The sequence below is a fragment of the Myxine glutinosa genome, chromosome 4 (genome assembly GCF_964187855.1).
Source record: "Myxine glutinosa chromosome 4, kmMyxGlut1.1, whole genome shotgun sequence".
Taxonomy (NCBI): Eukaryota; Metazoa; Chordata; class Myxini; order Myxiniformes; family Myxinidae; genus Myxine; species Myxine glutinosa.
In genome coordinates, this window is record NC_136264.1 from 85,317,670 (window position 1) to 85,340,392 (window position 22,723).

A 22,723-nucleotide genomic window follows, 5' to 3' on the forward strand; every position below is an offset into this window, starting at 1 on the left:
TGCCTGCTAATATGTGATTATTCTTTTGTAGATGACGTGGAGGATTGATTTCAATAAAACTCAATATCTTGAAGGAGGTTGTAATTGAAATCATTACATTTTTTATTGAAATCGTCTCCTTCGCTCACGTTCCATGGACAAGTTACTGAGATTCGAGAAGCTCTGCGGGGACCCCCAGGCGACGGATGCTGTGAGCCAATGGGAACACTAGCTTCGCGCCTTGACGAATTATATTGCCACTGTCCTGGAGATTACCGGGGAGAAAAAACCTTCTGTACTCACCTGTCACGTGTCTAACACCGTGTTTGACTACATTTCACATTGTGAGACTGATGAGACCGCTGTGGAGGCTTTGAGACAAATCTACGTAAAACCTCGTGGTGCTTTGTATGCAAGACACATGCTCGCTATTTGGTGACAGGATCCCTCGGAGCCTTTCGAACGGTATCTTCAGGAATTGAGAAGACTCGGGAAGGACTGCATGGTGGAGGCTCGAACGGCCGCTGAGATAACTGATGATTTGATGTGAGATGCCTTTGTGATTGGCCTCTCGTCACCCGCAATACGGCTAAGATTACTCGAGAAGACAGCCATGACTCTCCAGGAAGCTTACAATCAAGCTCGCATCCTGCAGCTCGCCCAGACTCGCTCAGAGGCGTACAGACGGCCTAACATAACAGTGGGAGCAACCGCTGAGGCTCACAGGGAGACGGCTCCTATTTCCGAGCGACTCCTTGCGGGCGCTGCTGCTGCTCCGGGAGCAACCGACGCTCCGCTGGCTCTTGAAGACGAAGGTCTGAGTACTACTGCCGCTGCCTCCCCTTCCGAGAACGCCAAGTGTTACTTCTGCGGTAATCGTCGGCACTCAAGTGCTCTTTGTCCCGCTTGGGAAGCACTGCGTCATACTTACGGGAAAAAAGGACACTTGCGAAGGTTTGTCGCTCGACAAAGACGCGATGTACTACCCTCACAGGAATTAACACTTCGCGTGTTGCCCGCCCCGCGGAGCCGGCCCTGTCTCACAGTCTCTCCAGCACAGTGCTTCCGGTGCTCATCGAGGGAAAAGCTGCCAATGCACTGATCGAAACGGGCAGCAGCGCGAGCTATGTCTGCCAAGCGCTGGTCCAGTGGCAGGATGGATGGTCGGCCCAGCTACGCAGCGAATCTACATGGCATCTGCAGGCCTGTGGACGCGCACTGAGGGAATGTGCATTGTTAATTTGGTTGTCAATGATGTTGTGTATCCCGATGTAAAGCTCATGATAATGCCGAATTTATGCGCCGATGTGCTGCTAGGACATGATTTTTTGCATAGACATGGGCGATTGGAAATGCAATTTGGAGTAGGGGAGAACACTCTTTCTGTTTGCGGTCTGGCCGAAACGGCTATCGAGCCACCTGCTCAATTTCCTAGCTTAACTGCCGATTGTAAACCGTAAAGTCTAGACGGTACACTCGCGCTGACACACAGTTCATTGCTGTTGAGACTAAACGATTGCTGTGGGAGGGCATCATAGAGCCTAGTAGTTCTCCGTGGAGGGCCCAGGTGCTTGTGGTGCATACGGCTAATCATCGGAGTGCATGGTCGTGGATTATTCGCAGAGTATTAATAGATTCACACAGCTTAATGCATATCCATTGCCCAAAATGGATGATATGGTACGGGACGTGGCCAAGTACTGCATATTCAGCACCTTGGATTTAAGAAGCGCATACCATCAGATACTGATACGTGAGTCTGACAGGCCCTATACTGAGTTCGAATCTGGCCAAAGGCTCTATCAATTTCGTCGCATCCCTTTCGGCGTAATAAACGGTGTATCTTGTTTTCAGCACGCCATCGATGACATTATTGCTAAAGAGCAATTGAAAGATATTTTTGTGCACGGCGACAATGTGACGGTTTGCAGCCACAATCAGGAAGACCATGATGCCAACTTGCGCAGATTCCTGTGGGTAGCGCAACACTACCATCTGACTTTCAACGAGGACAAAATGTAGATATTCGGCCCAGACGATAGAAAACATAACTTGTGTCCACCTTCTGTGGTGGAGGTAATCACTTCTCGGTTGATGAAAAAAAACTTGAAACCCTTAATAAACCAACAATGACCGCACTGTGATCACAACCTGAAAACTAAATCCGTGGGCCGATTGGGAAACTCACATTTGAAGCACTCTTAAAAGATGGAAACAGTGATTGGGAAACACATTTAATGCGTTATTAAATAATTAACTGGACACCTCTCATCCATGTCACCCACCCTACGTTATATCAGAACGAGCCGATACATCACATGGTCACAGATTGCTTAACCCCAATATGGGGCCATTCAAAAATAAGAACATTATTTCAAAATTTTAAAATATTTTATTTCAAAATAAAATAGCAATCAAATATTTTAAAATAAAATAAATAGCAATCAAATCGCCGTTTTTTGGGTGGCGGGGGCCAATCGAGTAATATTTATTCAAAAAAAAGGAGGATTAAGTGTTAAGTGAAGCAATATCTATTAATTAAACCAAACATGATTTTCTGTGTCTGTGGCCCTTTAACTCCAATATGGAGCCATTCAAAAATTATGTAACACTATTTTTAAGGGGTGAAGCCACTTCAATATTTGGCTATGTCCATCCTTCCTCCAAAAGTGCAGAAGAATAACCTTTCTAACTCACTGTGTTCAATTCTAAAGGGTTCTAAACTAATTATAATGGGTTCTAAAATCTAATGGGTTCTAAAGGTTAATTCTAAGTGTTGTAAAGGGTAATTCGAATGGGTTTCATTAGTTTCTAGGTTTTGTCTATTTAATATTAAAAATACCAAACTGAACCATTTCCGTCGGACATGGGTGCGATTAATATATATATATATTTTAAGTAATTTGCAAAACACAATGCTTTATTACCGTGCATTCTGACAGGATTGATTAAACCTTCCTATTATTCGACATACGCTTGGATTATTTGGGGTCCCTGATAGTGAATAGCACGACACCCAACCAAAGCCAATGGAAATCTGACGCAACAAACCCGGGCAGTGTATAATCAGCAGAGGCGTACAGGCCTAATGTGTTAAGCCCACCATAAAGCCACAATGATGGCCATATCATTTTAGCTTGGTATCATGGTGGGTGGAGTCAAGCGACAAACATAGGTGTGGTCTGGCAGCTGTCCGACCAATGAGCACATATTTCAAAAATCGACCCCCAACAAGAACTCCAACAACTACAACAGCACGTGAGGCACTTGTAGACCTGTGACATGTCGCAGGTAAAATTATCGATAGAAAACTGTGGATGTCACAATAATGGACGAATAGATGGAACATCAAGAGGAAAACAACAACAGCTGTAAATGCAAACAAAATGGAAGGAGGAAAGGTATAGCTTTTGGGCAAGGTGGTGGTGGAATGGAAAGGTATATTTATGACTGAATATTGAACAGCCTTGTGAAGTGCTTTATCAGAGAATATCAATACTGTACTCTTTGGTACATTGCCAAACAGCCAACGAATTACAATTTCCACCGATCTCAATAAGAAAGCATTGCATTGAAGTCTTACCAGTGCTTTATCAGGGCATGAATGCAAGGAATCCACATCTCTGTCAAAGAGGGTACTGCAGTCAGTGATCATGCAGGCCAGGATATGGTTCAGAACTTCTTGTTGCTTTACACCCTCCAATCCTGTTGATACACTGGCACACATAACAAACGCACAACATTAGGCTTTGATAAACCCTTTATTGTACCATGACCTGAGCCCATTTAAATAGAGCTTTCATTCAGGTGACCAAGCAAGACAATGTCCAATACAGGAGCAAGACGGATCCAAAAGAAACCCGATGAGCACAACAGGAAACATGCACACCACACTTAGCTTCATATTGTGGAATGAGATGTTTGGTACCAGACTTTCCATACCCAACCAACAGCGTGAAGTGCTTTAATCAGAAAACGATGGAAACCTTCGCCCAGCATCTCATATCATTTGGATTATTGAAACTTACTGCAGCCTGACATACCTCTTCTCTCAAGACGTTACAACTTATCCAGAATATGGCCGCCAGACTCATAGCTCAAGCTTGTACGTTTGACCAAATCCCTCCAATTCTCGAAGACTTTTCATGGGTTCCCAGCACACCAGCATATGTACTTTTCAAAATATTGCGGTTAACTTCCAAAGCCAAAAATATATTAGTTCTTGCCCAAATGGCTGATCTAATCACATCTTGCAAGCCTGAAAAAGCGCTACAGTCGAACAGGAATCTCTTGGTAGTCCTTTGCAAATATTTTGCCAATGAAGCATTCGTCAGATATAAACCTCATTTGTGGAATTTGCTGCCTTTGATGAAAAATTCTCACATCAACAATTAAGGTTTTGTCTCATTTTGCCTTTCACGGCTGCAATTATTCCCACGTTGTTGTTGTGGGGTTGGCTGGGAGGAGTTTTTGACCAAAGTCTTTCACGAATCGGCTGGCCAGGCATGACGTGATCAAGTAGTTTACACAGGCATTTTTGGAATTTGTTCAGGGTGCTGGCGATAACTCGCCGACTCTTCATGAAGGACACCGTGGGATCGTTAATGTACACCAACTAATGCCAGCAGACGGGACGCCAGTTTAACGTCCATTTTTGGGACGGCACACCCTGCCTGCAAGACACCAGGATGACAATTTGTAGCCGAGTCAAGATTTGAACCAGGGCTAGACAGCTTAGTGGCGAGTGTGCATACCTGTAGGCCATCCTGCTGGCCCAATTAATGTTTTATATCTTTCTTAAAATCTGATCTTTTTAGAGTTCTTTTGTTCTCTCCTTTCCTGGTAAAGACCAGACTCTGAGGCATAATGGTTAGAAGCATGCGCTCCGAGTCTGGGCGGTCGACATCGATTCAGACCCTGGCTGAGTCATTAAAAAAAGGTTTTAAAATGATATGTACCAGTTCATTACTTGATGCTCAGCCTTTAGAGGACAAAGTAAAGACAAACCCCATGGGTTGACATCCTTTGGGGTGGAAAGATATCACCGAAAAGTGCCCCACTAACTAAAGTAGAGAAAAGTGCCTGAAGTAGAGACAAAAGTACCACCAGTAGATGGTACCGCCGGCACACACTGCATTCTGGGAAATAACCACGAATCTCCAAAGTGGAATAATTATGTGTGCATGTGACATCTAGATAAGCATAACAGACAATTGACCAAACTTCATTGTATCTAGGTAATATTTATGTTTTTCGTGCAGCATGTGCAAGGCTTACCGAAAGATGCAAGGACCAAATACAGTGGCGAGATTGGCAGCTGGCATCTTGTTGGTACTACTTTGTGATGCCACTCGCGTCAAGAAGTAACACAGGAAGCGCAAGAGGCTGTAGTTTGGGCTGGGTAGCTCACCAAGTGAAGTTGCCAATGCACAGCTCAGCTGAGCACTGTCCGCTTTGCACTCTGAGGTGAGAAGTGAAAATGGAAATGGCACTGACTGTCAAATGATTTGTTACAAGGGGACCACTTATTTATTACATATGTAAATGTGGTGACATTTTGAACACTCCCCCCCCCCCCCCCCCTCCTTCACATTCCCATACATGCCCCCTTTCCCAATCCTTCCCCCTTCCTTCCCCCTTTTGCTCTCATCTCCTCTCAAACACCCTTCTTTCTTCCCCCACTCCTCCATCCCCACTCCTCCCTAACTTCCTTCTGTATCACCTATCATTATTACTTTTCTCAATGAAATCTCCCACCCTCTCATTCCCCCTGGAGGATATGAACCAAATAGAAGAATGCTAATGAAGGGTAAGATCGGATTAAATAATGCAATGGGGGGAGGTGATGGTGCGGCAGATACTCTAACTCTTTTCACCTCTATAAGATTGCACGAGCTGTAGGTTAAACCTCCCCGGCACAACTGCATCTGGCAGTTCTCTCAGAAACAGCTTGAAGATACTTGCGGCAGAGGCGATGTCTCCCAAACCGTCCCAGTCGACCTCCTCCCCATTCTCAAGCCTATGTCGCAGTTCCTCCACCATACGTGCGCTTCCGCTCACACGAAACAAACCAGCCTCGCTCAGACCTGCAAGACCGAATAATGACAAAACACTATAGCTCACTTTGCTACCATTTCAATGGATTAACAAAATGTTATTTATTTTATACAAACATTTATTGGGAGGCAAAGATATCTGGCATATTGAAGATCTACCTGTGCATCGAGATAATTTAAAAAGTGGGTGGTATGGAAGCATTAGCTAAATGAAAGAATGAAGATGGGAAGTTTGTCTTGAAGGAGAAAGAAGAAGATTGAGAAACCGTCGTACGATGGGGAGACTTTTTAACAAAAGCCTGAAAACAAAAAACGAATAGAATGACACTCGGTAGAGCGCACAGGTCTCCGCCAGGCTGAACAGTTTACGTTTTGGATCCCACCAATAGGCCGGATCTGGATCCGGACCTGAACCAATATCTAATCTGCTTGTTCTCGTCACCTAACCAACTCATACACCTAGTTTTGTCATAACCCAGCCACAACCTTTAGAAATATTATGCTATATATAGTTTTTGGCCCTCTCTCAGTGTTGAAGAATAACTGAAAATTAAAAAAAATTCTCGTATCCGGATTTGAATCTTCACCAAAATCGAATCAATTCGTCCTTGTGACACAACCAACCTGTCCACCAAGTTTCGTCCAAATCTGTCCACAACTTTGAGATATTTGCTGCTGACAGACAGACAGACAAACAAACAGGCAGGCAGGTGTGAAAACAATACCTCGATCCACCTTTGGTGGCAGAGGTGATAAAGGAACAAAAACTTGCTCCATAGCCTAGCCAAGGCGTCAGCGCTGCTGAAGTACTCATTGCAAGGAATACACTGCATGGTTTGCCATTGCCTCTCCAGCATTAGATAGGACAGGAATTTGGTATTTAGTTGATATACAATGACCACTCGTTTGAAAAGGTAAATCTATGGGATTTTCAACGTCTAATAGCGAATGCCAGCAGATGGGCCCGCAACTGAACATCCATCCCAGGGAAGGCACATACATTGATGCAACGCCGTGCCTGTGAAGCACCGATTTGACAGTGTAGCAAAGGAGTCGCACAAAAGAGAAAAGTAAATAAATAAAACGACCAGCCATTAAGCAAGAGCAAAAAGTGGGAAATGTCATTTTCTTTATCATGATAATGATACAACACATCCATCCTCACCATTCCTTTCCAGATAATCTGCAAGTGTCTGCAGGAGAGCAGGCACAGGCTTGCCTGACATCAGCTGCTCGCCGAGGGGTATGCCGAAGCAACAGGCCGCGGGCACCAAACTGGTTTGCTCATTTGTCGTCACTGGTGGTTGCGGTACAGGTGCACTTGTTCGAGCGTCTTCATGAGCACGACATGAGCCCTTTGCTCGCTGGTGTGGGGGAGGTTTTAAAGAATATATCTGGTATGTGGTTGCACGTGGAGTTTGAGGGCAATTGTAAGTAAAAACACGTTGCAAAGAAAAAATTTCAAAAAGAACACGTGTGCCCTTTCAAGGTTGAAAAATATGAAATCATACTAAAACTCATCATCATGCAACAGCAATGGCATTACCTTCAATACAGCGAGGATGACATTTTAAGCTTCATTAATAATACGTTTGGTGCTCCATGCAAAGTTCAGATCCGAACGAATAACAACTGATCATCTCACCTTATTAAGCAAATAAACAACTGCAACTAACTCTACCAGTGAGAATCAGTCACATTTTCTACTCACACCATACATCATACCTGGCAGGATTACGATACAATTTCTTTCTAATCAGCATGATATGACTTGAAACCAAACATGATATGACTAGGGGATGCTCATTCCGAAGCTGCAGCCATTGTGCCACACATTTATGTGATAATCTACTCTGCAAACCACTCTTGCTCCAAATAATGCTGCACTCGTCCCTATTCCTCTGTACACTTTACTTCCACTCAAACGTATCTGTGATTTTCCAACTCTTGTGAGCCCTTCAGTGTCAGCAGGTTTCATGTCTGCTGTCCACTCCCCGCTTCTGTCCCCCATCTCTTTTTCCCGAACGACCACTCTTCTGCCCACCACTCTCCCAACCGATCAAATATCCCACCCACAACACTACCGCCCACTCTCCCACACACCTCCCTACCAACCACTCTCCCACCCACCTCGCTACCAGCCACTCTCCCATCCACCTCGCTACCAGCCACTCTCCCACCCACCTCGCTACCAGCCACTCTCCCATCCACCTCGCTACCAGCCACTCTCCCACCCACCTCGCTACAAGCCACTCTCCCACCCACCTCGCTACAAGCCACTCTCCCACCCACCTCGCTACAAGCCACTCTCCCACCCACCTCGCTACAAGCCACTCTCCCACCCACCTCGCTACAAGCCACTCTCCCACCCACCTCGCTACCAGCCACTCTCCCACCCACCTCGCTACAAGCCACTCTCCCACCCACCTCGCTACAAGCCACTCTCCCACCCACCTCGCTACAAGCCACTCTCCCACCCACCTCGCTACAAGCCACTCTCCCACCCACCTCGCTACAAGCCACTCTCCCACCCACCTCGCTACCAGCCACTCTCCCACCCACCTCGCTACAAGCCACTCTCCCACCCACCTCGCTACAAGCCACTCTCCCACCCACCTCGCTACAAGCCACTCTCCCACCCACCTCGCGACAAGCCACTCTCCCACCCACCTCGCTACAAGCCACTCTCCCACACACCTCGCTACAAGCCACTCTCCCACCCACCTCGCTACCAGCCACTCTCCCACCCACCTCGCTACAAGCCACTCTCCCACCCACCTCGCTACAAGCCACTCTCCCACCCACCTCGCTACCAGCCACTCTCCCACCCACCTCGCTACAAGCCACTCTCCCACCCACCTCGCTACAAGCCACTCTCCCACCCACCTCGCTACAAGCCACTCTCCCACCCACCTCGCGACAAGCCACTCTCCCACCCACCTCGCTACAAGCCACTCTCCCACACACCTCGCTACAAGCCACTCTCCCACCCACCTCGCTACCAGCCACTCTCCCACCCACCTCGCTACCAGCCACTCTCCCACCCACCTCGCTACCAGCCACTCTCCCACCCACCTCGCTACCAGCCACTCTCCCACCCACCCCCCTACCAACCACTCTCCCAAACATTTCCCTACCGACCACCCACCTCGCTACCAACCAATCTTCCTACCAACAACTCTCCGACCCACCTCCCTACCAGCCATTCTCCTACCCACATCTCTACCGACCACTCTCCCACACACCTCCCTACCAACCACTCTCCCACCCACCTCGCTACAAGCCACTCTCCCACCCACCTCGCTACCAGCCACTCTCCCACCCACCTCGCTACCGACCACTCTCCCACCCACCTCGCTACCAACCACTCTCCCAAACATTTCCCTACCGACCACTCGTCCACCCACTTCGCTACCAACCACTCTCCCACCCACCTCCCTACTGGCCAATCTTCCTACCGACAACTCTCCGACCCACCTCCCTACCAGCCATTCTCCTACCCACATCTCTACCGACCACTCTCCCAACCAGCCACTCGCCTGCCCACCTCCCTACCGACAACTCTCCCACCCACCTCACTACCAAACACTCTCCCACCTACCTCACCACCCACCTCCCGACCGAAACAGGACACTACCGACAACTCTCCCACCCACCTCCCAACCAAACACTCTCCCACCTACCTCACCACCCACCTCACTACCAAACACTCTCCCACCTACCTCACCACCCACCTCACTACCAAACACTCTCCCACCTACCTCACCACCCACCTCACTACCAAACACTCTCCCACCTACCTCACCACCCACCTCACTACCAAACACTCTCCCACCTACCTCACCACCCACCTCACTACCAAACACTCTCCCACCTACCTCACCACCCACCTCACTACCAAACACTCTCCCACCTACCTCACCACCCACCTCACTACCAAACACTCTTCCACCTACCTCACCACCCACCTCTCTACCGAAACAGCCGATGACATTACACAAGTTGACATTTAACCTTTGAGGTAACCGTTTTAGGAAAGCAAGTAACTGTCAAATGAATACGGTATTTGAAATGTGAAAGTTATTAAAATGCATAACCAGGGAAGAGCAGCAGCAGCATCACATAATCATCATAATCATCTCCTTCACCAGGAAGCCAGAAACAGGGTAGACAGAGCAATCCAATCACACGAATGCATCCACATGGTCAACGTCGACAGTGGGTTTCTTCTTTGGAAATAAATAAATAAAATAAAATGATAAATAAATAAAGAGTCGCGATGAAAGAAACTAATTGTCATGAACACCAAGTTTTTATTAACATATCGTATTGACACGCACAGGAACATGTAATGTTTTGAAATCGTAACAGACAAGGACGCCATGAACTACTTTGCTTTCCAGAAGAAAATTCAATTGCACAATTCCCAACTCCAAGAGTCCAAGGATTCATGAAGGAATGCGATGCTGGCGAAAAGGATGCAAGTGGAGAACATGGTCAGCGGAGGCATTTAAATTCGTTTCGGGATTGCAGTCAAAAGATACTCACACAGAGCCTGAGGGCTGCTCCTGCGCCCATCTTCACAACGGGCCAAACGTGTGTGCTCGCCCTGGATCGATGCACCATTAATCGGCCTAGCCGCGGCCGGCAGGGCCGAAATGACCGTCGCCGTTATCTTTTCATCGACCTTCGTCGCCCACGACATGTCTCCATTCAAATGCAAACGCTAAACTTTCTTTTTTTGCCAAAATATCGCATGAGTGCAAGGCCGTCGGTCACACGCTTCAACGCAAAAGCGTCGCACTCGCACGGGCCTCGCTCCTTGCGGAAGCTTCCACAACGTCGCTAGGGTGAGAAGTCAGCTGCGCGTCACGTGACGGTACACTGCCAATCGCATCGCCGGTTCGGGCAACGATCACGTGACCATGAAGCGAAGAATACAGTGCACGGAAATATTTAAAGGAAGCCTCTTCAGGTTGGGGCATTGAATCGGGGTCGTCCCATCATCGTGAGGCAAAGAGTTGCGAGAAACACGAGCATCGATCGCTACGATCAGGCTTAGCGAGACGATTCAAGGAAAGGCCGTAATAGGCGCATATTTGTGCAATATGAGGGCCACGCGGCGGCTGGAAGTAAACAAGCCCTTTCCCGCCATTTTGACTACAATGCAAATTCGACGCGGATTGTGGCACTGCCAACGCACAAAACACCACATCAAAGGCAGCCACATCACCCCAATCTGGCATCCAGCCTCGACTCCACAGCTGCAGGCAAAGCCATCTCAGGTTTTCTTACTTTCCCCCAAGGCGACTGAAATGGCACGTTATGGAAATAAACAGCAACTAATCTACATATTCTCATCTTTCTTCCTAACTCTTACTCGGACAAGCAAATCCCCGATGCCATCCATAATGGTACTCTCTATCCATACACCACATCCTCCCTTCCGTGGATGTTCCACGGGTTTCGGCTAGCATATTATATAAGTCAAACCGTGCTTCGTACGTAGGTACATAATAAATGGAAGCTTTACGATTACGGTATAGTATAGGCAAACATCACCGACCTGCTGCGAGATATCAATTTAGGGTTTTTTGAAAGTATTATTTCTTTTATGGACACGCTTACGGTTTTTTTTGTTTTTTTTTTAACTTAAATTGTCAGATTTCTATTTCACAGTTTACAGTTATATAAATTACAATTTTCAAATGCTAGATATCAATATCATAATCATCATCATCGAGTCGATCTTAATCTGAGATGGTAGCAATATAGGTTTTTTTTGTTATTTTAAACTTATTTATTTATTTTATGAGTGCGTTTAAGATCTTAAAGTAAGTTTTCATTGAGATTTTAATGTCAGTTTGCAGTTATCGAATTTACAATTTTCAAAAGCTATACATCAATTGAGGTTTTTTGGTTTTTTTTAAGGACGCATTTACAGTTTTTTGGCATTCATATTAATTTAGGGATGCTTTTTCTTTTTTTCATTTTTTTTCATTTACAGACACTATTGTGATGTTTATTTCACTTTACAGTTATAGAAATAACAATTTTCAAATGCTAGATATTGATTAACGTCTTTAGGAGGGTTTTTTTTTAAAACATATGCACTTACGCTTTTTTACGTAAATTTTCATTTACGGACGCTATCCGATGCTTCTGTGCCTTTTCCTGGTGTACCGGCATCGATGTTCGTCGGCACGCCAAATTTAAGCTATCTACGACACCCAGAAGATACCAAACATACATATATATATATATAAAATATAACAAACATATTGTTGCGGATATGAGGATTGTATTTTTTATTGAGTTGTATTGGAGTAAATTGTTGTGAATTATTGCTTAAGTCTGGACCGTCCTGCCTCCAGTGTTGGATAAAGGTCAAAGGGCGTTCCCGTAGTTAATTCCATAAAGCATACACGTTAGCCAATCATAGATTTCCCCCCTGGTTGATAGATATATCTTTATTATGTGTATTAGGGTAAGGCCTTGTCTCCCATTAAGATGACACTCCATTGCACCAAGTGAAATAAGATAGATTCCCTTCATTCTTCATTCCCACTCCCAAAACTTTCATTGCCTTTCATCATTGCCAAGCCTCGATTGCCGATTACATCCCCTCCAAAACCACCATTGAACATGTGCTCGGGTCGGGGAAGAAAGGCGTGCCCGCCCGTCAAGGGCGGAGCCAGAGGGTCGCGCGGCCAACCAGGGCCGAGGTGAGCACACCGATGGGCGTGTCCTGAAGGCCGGCGGCTTAATCGCCGGAGGCGCTATAAAGGCGCGCGCGCAAGAAGTTGTGGTGGTCAGTGGTTGCGTTGGTTGCGTTGGGTTGTCGATGGTGAGGAGTGGTCGGACCAAGAAAGAGAAAGAGTTGTTGGACCAAGAGAACATAGAGAACATCCAAGGAGATCATCATCCAGGGAAGCACAAAGCCTGTTGTAGTCCTGGCAAAGCACGCGACGTCCACAGCAGCAGCAGCAGCAGCGGCGGCCACAGCAGCAACAACACTCAACAGCCGCTTGGGGCCTGGACGGCGGTTTTGAGCAGGGCCGCGAAGGAACGGCGGCTGCTAAACGCGCCGACCATGCTGCAGGACCCCTTGGACCGGCCTCCCCCCCCCCCTCCAAGCCATCCACCTCCGCCATTCCTATCATCATTCCCCGTGTGAGTCGTCTTCGTTTGTTCTGTCCTGGGTATTAATTAAGTCTGTTTAGATAAGCTAGCGATTTTCACTGTGTCTCTAAAATCTTCTGTATATTATTTTCTTATCTTTCCTTCTCCTTGGTTATTTTGAGCCTGTACATAGTAAATAAATTATAGTAGTATTTTCAACCTTTTTTTCGTCTTCTTCTTCTTCACATCCATGTCGCTTTTGTCTTTTCCATATTGAATATCTGTGGCGCGATCCGGCCAACGTTCGGGGATCGGGTTAATCGGGGTAACTGTTAGGCCGCGGTGCCATCCGCTCGGCAAACCAACATCCTTAACCGCGGGCCGTAACAATTGGTGTCTGGGAGTGAGATACGAGGCCCGAACCAAATTTTTAAAACATCTAGAAAAAATTTGGTCAAAATTTGGAGCGGCCGAAATTTGTTTTGTTTTACAAAACACGAATATTGAAATCGCGCCATGGCTGGTCAAGGCGACAGGATGCCGGTGGGAGAGATAGACGGGGTAGAATCGACCCAGGACCTCGGGGAAATGGATGTGGAGGAGGGCAATGAGGAGGTGGTTGAGGAGGTGTCAGGCGCGCAAAATGGCGCTCTCGCACACGAGGTTGAGGAGGCACAAAATGGCGGCGCTGCGGCAGCCGAGACTGCAGCGCTGGGGAAATTGGACCTCTTCGCGGCGCAGATGATGGGGTATATGAAAGAAATGGGTGAGAAAATGAGGGACGACGCGAGGGCTGATAGTGAGCAATTAAGAGAGGGGTTAGACAAGAAATTTGAGGGGTTAGACAATAATTTTAAGGGGTTAGACAAGAAATTTGAGGGGTTAGACAAGAAATTTGAGGGGTTAGACAAGAAATTTGAGGGGTTAGACAATCAGATAGAGGGGGTGAAAGATGGGTTAGAGGAGTTAGAAAACAAGATGGAAAACAAATTGCGGGAAATCGGGGAGCAATCCGCCCGAGAAATTAAACAAATGGGAGAGCAGATAGAGGAGGTGAAAATCGGGGTAGAAACCAAATTGGATGCTCAGAGGGATGAATTGGGACAGATGAGGGTGGCATCTACAAAAGAGAGGGAGGAGATGAAGGAGGAGATACGACGAGGTGTAAGTGAGGAGGTCTCGGGGGTACGCGAGGAGGTAAAGCGAGGTGAAAAGCGTATGGAGAAAAAGGTGAGGAATAATACGGCGAGGTTACAAGGGGGAATAGAGGGTCTGACGAGGGGAGTAGAACAGCTGACAGTGGGACAAAAGGAACTCGTAGACCAAGTGGAAAAGAACACTGCAATAATCGGGGGGTTAAAAGCGACACAAAAAGACATAAAAAATGAATTAATAGCGACACAGAAGGAATGTCAGATGGTACATGAGGGGTTGATGAAGAAGTTGGAAGAGGTGACAGAAGTAATGGAGACGAAGGACCGAGAGGTGAGGACGCACATAGAAACGGTTAAAGTGGCGTTAGAGGAAGAGATAGAGGGGGCTCACCGGGAGATGAAGGAGGTAAAGGAAAAATTAGAGGAGGTGGAAGAAGGGGTGAGTGAAATTAAGAAGAGACGAAGAGAAACTAAAAAGGAGATAAAGGAGGAGGTAATGGAATTGGTACAAGGTCTGTGCTCGAATCGTGATGATGTGCTCACTAACCAAATAAAGAGTTTGCAGGTGGCAGAGGAGGTGCGGAGGCAAGGTGCCAAGGTGAGTGGCGATATATTCGGAAATGCCTATGATGTGAGGGGAGCTTCAGTCGGCTTGGGGGTTGATTGGGATCCGGGTGTTCGTGAGGGACCAATGGTGAGATGTATGACTGGTCCGGAGTGTATGGAAAGAGGAGGTGTGCAAGGAGGTCCGGCTATGGGGAGTGAGGGGGGTGCTGGTGAGCAAGGGTGTGCGGGTATGGAGTGGGTAGCGGGTTGCGGAAGGGCGGCCCAGGCATCGACACCACCAGGGGTAGTGTTTGGAGGGACGGGGGATGCGCGGGAGCCCCCCGGGAATAGCGTACTGTGGGAGCCCGAACGGTTTGGTCCCGCGTTGATCCCGCAAGGAGTGACGCGCGGGGTCCGACCTTCGGGCGCCCACAAGGTCCCACTCGCGCCGTATGACGGCAAGAGTGATTTGAGGGCGTACCTGGCGCAGTTTGAGTACGTGTGTAAAGGCAACGGTTGGAATCCGGACGAAGGTGGAGTACACCTGGTAGGGGCACTGCGCGGTGCGGCGGCAGAGGTGCTGACAGCTTTACCACCGGGTGCTCTCACCTTGTCAGCTCTCCGTGCAGCTTTAATTAATCGTTTTGGTATCGAGCAGCAAAGCGAGCTTGTTAAAGCTCAACTTGCGCAGCGTAAAGGCAAGCCCCAGGAGACCATCGGGGAACTTGCTCACGATATTCGCCGCGCGGTAGGGATTGCACACGCGGACATGGCGGCGAGTTCCCAAGAAAGCCTGGCGCTGGATCACTTTATCCAGGCCCTCCCGGAGCTGGAGCTCCGACAACAGCTCGCCATGTGGCGCCCGCAGACCATGAGTCAGGCGGCTGACGCTGCAGCCCGTTGGGAAGCAGCGAGGCCCCTGGCCTGGGGAGGCGAGCGCCACGCAGTGGCGGTGCGTCAGGTAGGGCCCGTGATGGGGGTCGCCCCCCCCGGGGGGCCAGCCCCCAACGGGGGCCCTGAACTGGAGAGCATGGTTCGGAGGCTGGTGGACCGGCGTCTAGCGGGACCTGGACCATGGCAGGCGGCTCCAGTGGTGGCACCCGGTAGTCCCCGTCAGAGTACCCCAATTCGGACATACAGGGGGGGAAATTTGGAATACCGGAGGCAAGCACCTTACCAGGTGAGGTGCTATAATTGTGCTAGGATGGGTCACCGTGCGTGGGAGTGTCGAGCTCCGCGCCGGGACGTTCCCCGTCAGACGATGCCCTCAACTCCGCCCCGTATCGATCGGCCTAGCCGACCACAGACACCCCCCCGCCAGGGCCCGGGATACTAGAACGTGCCGGGCATGCAGGGCGGTGTTCGGCAGTAGGGGATGGAGAGAAGCCCTCGTTGACGCGACAGGTCATTCATTGTGGCCAAATTGGAACAGGTAGCTTAACAATTCGGTGCAAAATTGCCGGCGTGGGGGTAGACGCCGTTGTGGACACGGGAGCCAGCGCCACGATCATCAGCCCCGTGATCCTTAATTTGAGTGCAGACGGCTGGGGTAAAATCCAGCATCTGGAAAATCATAGTTTGCAGTTGGCTACCGGGGTAACGGCCCCGATCATAGAGCGTGGTTTTGTACCCCTGAAGTTGGGGTCGGTAAAAAGAGAGATAGAGGTTTGGGTGGCGGAGGTGTGCAACCCATGCTTAATAGGGTTGGATTTGTTGACTGCCAGCGGTTGTAAAATCGACTTGAGCCGGGGGATCCTGCAATGGGGGGTGGAAGAGCTACCATTGGAGGGGGTGAGCACGGCCGAGAGGGTGGAGCTGGAGGCTCCTGAGGCCGTGACCATCCCTCCGGGGGCCGAGGCCATAGTGTCGGCCCGATGGTCAGCTCGCCCGACATAGCAGGAATCCTGCGGCCTGGTCGAACCGGTGGCAGCGCGATCCATACCTGGTTTAATCGTGGGCCGCACCCTCGTAAAAACGGACGGGCCGGTGGTGGCCGTCCGAGTAATTAACCTTAGTACAGAACCACGCACTATAGTAAGGGGCACGAAGATAGCTGGCTGCACCCCAGTTAGAGAAGTCGCGTCAGTGAGGGGCGAGAACGTCCAGCCGAGCCGGCCCAAGGGGGAGCCTTCAATAAATACTAGGAATTGGCCCGATCCCATTTGCGAGATGGTAAATCGTAGTAGTGTAGAGTTGGGAGGTACCCAGAGGGAGGCCTTACACAAACTGGTTGGGTCCCATTTGGACCTCTTCTCCTTGTCCACCGAGGCTATTGGACGTACGGGCCTGGTGAAACATCAGATCCACACCGGTGAGGCCCGGCCTATTCGTCAGGCCGCCCGACGGCTCCCTTGGAGCAAGAGGGCGGAAGCTGACGAGCAGGTTGAAAAAACGCTCGACGCAGGCGTGATCGAGCCCTCGGGAAGTCCTTGGATGTCACCTGTTGTGCTGGTCAAAAAGAAAGATGGGACCACGCGGTTCTGCGTGGACTATCGCCAGCTAAACAACGTGACACTCAACGACTCATATCCCCTGCCAAGGATTGATGACACCCTCGATGCCGTTGCGGGCTCAAATTGGTTCACAACTTTGGACCTCAAGAGTGGGTATTGGCAGGTGGAGATGGATCGGACAGGGAAGGAGAAAACGGCATTTTCCACAGGTAAGGGGCTGTATCAGTTCACTGTGATGCCGTTTGGTTTGTGTAACGCCCCCGCCACCTTTGAGCGATTAATGGAACATGTACTAGGCGGCATGCCATGGCAATCATGCCTGGTATACCTGGATGACGTCCTAGTACATGCCAAGACCTTCCCCCAGGCGTTAGCTAATTTGGACCAGGTGTTCGGGTGCCTCAGACAGGCAGGGTTAAAGCTGAACCCGAGTAAGTGCACTTTGTTTGCAAGAGAGGTGGCCTATCTAGGTCACGTGATCGGCTGCGAGGGGGTAAAAACGGACCCAGACAAAATTAGAGCGGTAGAGGAGTGGCCCGCACCACGTACCATCAACGAGGTGCGGGGATTTTTGGGACTCTGCTCCTACTACCGGCGCTTTGTGGCGAAATTTGCGGAGTTGGCCCGTCCCCTCCACCGGCTTACGGAGAAGGGGACGCGATTTAATTGGACAAGGGAGTGCCACGAGGCCTTCCTAAAATTGAAGGGGTGTTTAACATCCGCACCCCTTCTAGCTTACCCCACTAGTAACGGGACATTTACCCTGGACACGGATGCGAGCCAGGAAGGATTGGGCGCAGTTTTGTCTCAGACACAGGAGGGCGTGGAGAGAGTGATTGGTTACTATAGTCGGGCCTTAAGTAGGCCCGAGCGAAATTATTGTGTCACTCGCAAAGAGTTATTGGCTATGCTGGCTGCCATGAACCATTTCCACCCGTACCTGTACGGGCGGAAATTTTCGGTTCGAACTGACCATTCCTCCTTGCAATGGCTCCTTCGGTTCAAGGAACCGGAGGGCCAAATTGCAAGGTGGTTGGAAAAGTTGCAGCAGTACGATTTCAATGTGACCCATAGGGCCGGGAAGGCCCATGGTAATGCGGACGCACTCTCTCGGCGTCCTTGTCTGGGAGAAAACTGCAAATTTTGTGCAAGACACGAGGAGAGGGAGCAATTGGGCGATTCTGCCCCGATTCTCGTCGTCCGGGCAACCCGGGTGTGAGGGCCAATTTTGCCACTAACCGCGGATGAAGAATTTGGAGAGTTGGCTTGGAGCACGGCCCAGCAGGAGGATCCTGTTTTGGGGCCGGTGTTCCAATGGGTCAAATTGGGGCAAAGACCAAAGGGGGAAGAGGTCACCCCCCTCGGGGCGCAAACAAAGGCGTATTGGGCTCAGTGGCAGACCCTGGAGTTGAAAGGCAACATCTTATATCGCAAGTGGGTGGAGGTTCCCTCTGAAAGAACTTCCTGGCTGGTGATAGTCCCTGACAAATTTAAGAACGTCATATTGCAACAGGTGCATGGTACCCGCTCCGGCGGCCATTTGGGCAGGACAAAGACAATATCTCGGGTCCGCCGGAGGTTCTATTGGGTGAATATGGGGCGCGACATACAGGACTGGTGTCGGAGATGCGACGCCTGTTCTGCCAAAAAGGGACCAGCACGGAGGATGAGGGCCCCCCTTCAATTACATCAGGTGGGGGCCCCCCTTGAGCGGGTGGCTATGGATATTCTAGGACCGCTGCCCCGCACCCGCCAAGGTAATAAGTATATCCTCGTTGTAATGGACTATTTCACCAAGTGGCCGGAGGCCTACGCCCTCCCCAACCAAGAAGCCGGGGTTGTGGCGCAGGCCTTCGTAGAAGGATTTGTATGTCGGCACGGGATTCCACAGGAGCTGCACACCGATCAGGGTCGAAATTTTGAAAGTCAATTGCTAAAAGATGTGTGCAGACTCCTGTCAATTCGGAAAACCAGGACCACGCCCTTGCGGCCACAATCTGACGGGATGGTGGAAAGGTTCAATCGAACATTGATCCAACAACTGGCATTGTTCACCACCACCCGTCAGGATGACTGGGACGAACATCTCCCGTACCTGTTGATGGCCTACCGAACTAGCCAGCACGGGGCCACCGCATGCAGTCCAGCGTTGCTTATGTATGGGCGGGAGTTACGGGCTCCCGCCAACTTCCTATGCGGTCCCGTGCCAGACACCACGGATACACCGCCGAGGGAGGGTTACGCACGTCACTTGGAGGAAGGCATGGAGCGGGTCCATGCCTTCGCCCGCCGCCAGCTCCATCTGGCGGGGGGCAGGATGAAGCGCAGGTACGACGACCGGAGCCAGGGGAGTCAATACGCTCCGGGGATGAAGATTTGGTTCTTTAATCCCCGGAGGCGGAAGGGCAGGTGCCCAAAACTCACCTCCCTCTGGCAAGGCCCGGGAGTCGTCCTGTCGCAAGTCTGTGACGTGGTCGTTAAGATCAAAATGGGGCCACGGACCCCCCCTCGGATCGTCCATGCCGACCGGATAAGACCTTATGCCGGCGAGCAGGCGCCCTCATGGATCGCCTCGGCTCTAGATGCCGAGGCAGGACCCAGTACCTCTTGCGACGGGGGCTCGTAACGTCAGAGGACTGGGGGGATGGTAGTGGGAGATGCCCGATGTGGTGGGATGGCAACTCTGTCATCCCTCACAGCGGGGGCAAAGGAGCACTAGATTTATGGGGTTTATGGCAGTGTAAGCTCGCCGAGGGAGGGTTTGGATAATGATAGGGATCTAGAGAAGATGACCTTAGGTAACGTTAAGGTTAGGTAGTGACTGATACCTGCAGTGGGGACGCAGGTAGATTAGAGTGGATGCTAATGACGTGGTATGTGCTTAGTTTAAAGGGGAGACGGGGAGCACTAAGTTAGCAGGGCAACAGGTAGATCAGATGATGCCGTGTGAGTATTGGAAGTGTATTCAGAAGTGTATTGTGAAAAGTTTGTGAGGAACAGGTGTGATTGCACAGGTGTGCAACTGAACAGGTGGATGGAGCAGTGTATGAGTGAGTGATGGTGATGAGTATTGTGCTGACCAAATGGTCCAGGAAGGAAGGAGGGTGCAGGTGGCACCAGGTGTGATTGCACAGGTGTGCAACAACAGGTGTATGGAGAATGGTTGTGCGGAATACATGGAGTATTGGAATGGATGGTCGTGGAGTGAGTATGGTGGAAACTATGGAGTGGAGTGGATGGTGCGAAGGTGTGAATGGGGGAAGGATGGACCCCCATCACAAATACCCGGGGAGGGTAGTGTAAGTGTTAGGTAGAGGGTATAGGTAAATTGTGGTTGGATATTGGCATCTGTGGTGCGGGTGAAAGAATGGTATTTGAATGGGTGCATTAGTGTTGTGGAAATGGCTGGGCGTGTTGCCTGTTAGTGTGTGTAGTTGGTTTGGGCACTCCACCACTGTGAAGATGTCGGCCAGGTGAGGCCGCAGGTGGGCTCTGGCAGCTGGTAGAGTTGTTGTGGATGGGGCCCGAGGATCCGGAGGACGGACCCGGGTAGCCCAGTGCCAGAGGGCACCGAGGGGTGACAGAGCCAGGAGGGGCCTTCCCCAGTTAGATAGGTTAGGTAAGGAGCAGGTAAGCTCGGGTGGCAACTACAGTGGTGGAGGTGTGCAGGTGGGTAGACCTGCTGGGAGAGCTGCATGACCCAGCCCAAAAATTGTGCAAGAGCACAGGGAGTTGAATCGGGGGAGTGAGACCCCAAATTGAGGAAGCACCACAGTTTGGTCAATGGGAATTGGTTTTTAGAACCCATAGTGTAAGTTGGCCAATGGATTGGCAGGGAAAGACCCCGGGTAGTGTAAAGTGTGTTAAAGTCATTTAGAAAGTAGTTAGGATGAAGATCTCCTCGCACCATCTACATCCACTCACCTGAGATGACGTACCTCCACACCATGCCAGGTTGTTTTGTTATTTTTGATGCAAATGTTTGGATTGTGAGACGCATTATGACGTGGGTGTGACATTGTGCTTTGTTGTTCCATCTCTTCCTCCTTATGAGGATTGATGCTGAATTGGGTGATAGCAAATTTTGTTTAGAGGGATTGTGGAACGAATTTGGAATAGAAGAAATATGGGGAAGACGTGACAGTAGTGACGGATTTGTAAATGTGTAGATTGTTGTACATATGGGGTAAGGGCAAGGGTAGTGTAGGTGACAGGGGGGGGGGGGGTGACGTACGGTAGGGACGAGCTTTCTCACTTCGCTCTCCGTACGCATTTCGCCTTGCATTGCCTTGTTTGATGTGTACCCTTGTGACCTTACCCCTCGCTCATCTGTCTCTCCCCCCCTTTGTCTCCCACATGAGGACCTGTGCGCCACTGGGCGCTGAGAGGGCGTGCGTGAGTCCGCCATTGTGCACCCGGAACTCCCAGAACCAGCTGTCTGCATCGATGCACCACATTATGGACCACATGTCTGTGGCCGAGCACTACTTATGGACCCCATGGGTTGGGGCATGGCCCCTCTGCTGGAACCGGCCATGAAGGCCCGAAATCTTGCTGGCGGACCTTGATCACAGGGCACCGATGCCCCACAGGTGAACCACACTAGTCGGCCCTGTGGGCCATAAATAAAATAAATAAAAATGGACACGTTGGGTGCATTTTAATAGTGCAAATAGGCCGCCAGCAAAGGAAGATGACAACACCAGGAAAATAATAATAGCCAGCAGAGGGAGCCGAAGAGCAAGGGACCACCTGCAGGGTTAGGGGTTGTTGTTTTTATTTTTATTGATGAACTGTGGTGACTGCACCGATTGGTGCCTAAGGGTGTATTGGTGCATTTTTGGGTGCTTTCATGGTGCACCGATGCAGAGCAGACTGTCTCCCCCCAGAAAGAACAATCACAAGTCCTGGGTTGCGTTTTGTAAATAAAGTAACGTCAGTGTAAATAATGATCCCCGCCGTAAATGTATAGTTTGAAGACCATTCCGCAATTCGGTTAGCTGTGGGCGTGAGTCTGTTAGGTAGGGTGCAATGGAGCAGCGGGACATATGTATTTATGTTTTAAAACTGTCGCACTCAGGGTCAGGTTAAAAGTAGAGGGAACTACACCTACGTGTCACACTAAATTAAAGTTATAGGCCCGAGACGTGCCTAAGAGGAGGAGGGTGCAGTGTTGCGGATATGAGGATTGTATTTTTTTATTGAGTTGTATTGTAGTAAATTGTTGTGAATTATTGCTTAGGTCTGGACCTTCCTGCCTCCAGTGTTGGATAAAGGTCAAAGGGCGTTCCCGTAGTTAATTCCATAAAGCATACACGTTAGCCAATCATAGATTTCCCCCCTGGTTGATAGATATATCTTTATTATGTGTATTAGGGTAAGGCCTTGTCTCCCATTAAGATGACACTCCATT

At 49.7% G+C, this 22,723-nt stretch overlaps 1 protein-coding gene across 14 annotated transcripts in view; it reads right to left on the reverse strand.

The window, feature by feature from the left end:
- The window catches only part of LOC137424940 (protein FAM13A), a 136,032-nt gene that overhangs the window by 84,377 nt on the left and 28,932 nt on the right, over positions 1-22,723 (reverse strand). For 10 of the 14 annotated variants that reach the window (XM_078776111.1, XM_078776110.1, XM_078776107.1 and 7 more), the window contains exons 3-6: positions 7,201-7,399; positions 5,856-6,065; positions 5,257-5,440; positions 3,563-3,695 (exon numbers count right to left, since the gene is read on the reverse strand). In XM_078776111.1, coding sequence (XP_078632237.1) covers positions 3,563-3,695; positions 5,257-5,440; positions 5,856-6,065; positions 7,201-7,399 — 726 coding nt within the window. Of the gene's footprint in view, positions 1-3,562; positions 3,696-5,256; positions 5,441-5,855; positions 6,066-7,200; positions 7,400-10,583; positions 10,907-22,723 lie in introns of those variants that run through there. The other 4 variants (XM_068112859.2, XM_068112853.2, XM_068112858.2 and 1 more) reach the window with 1 other exon arrangement.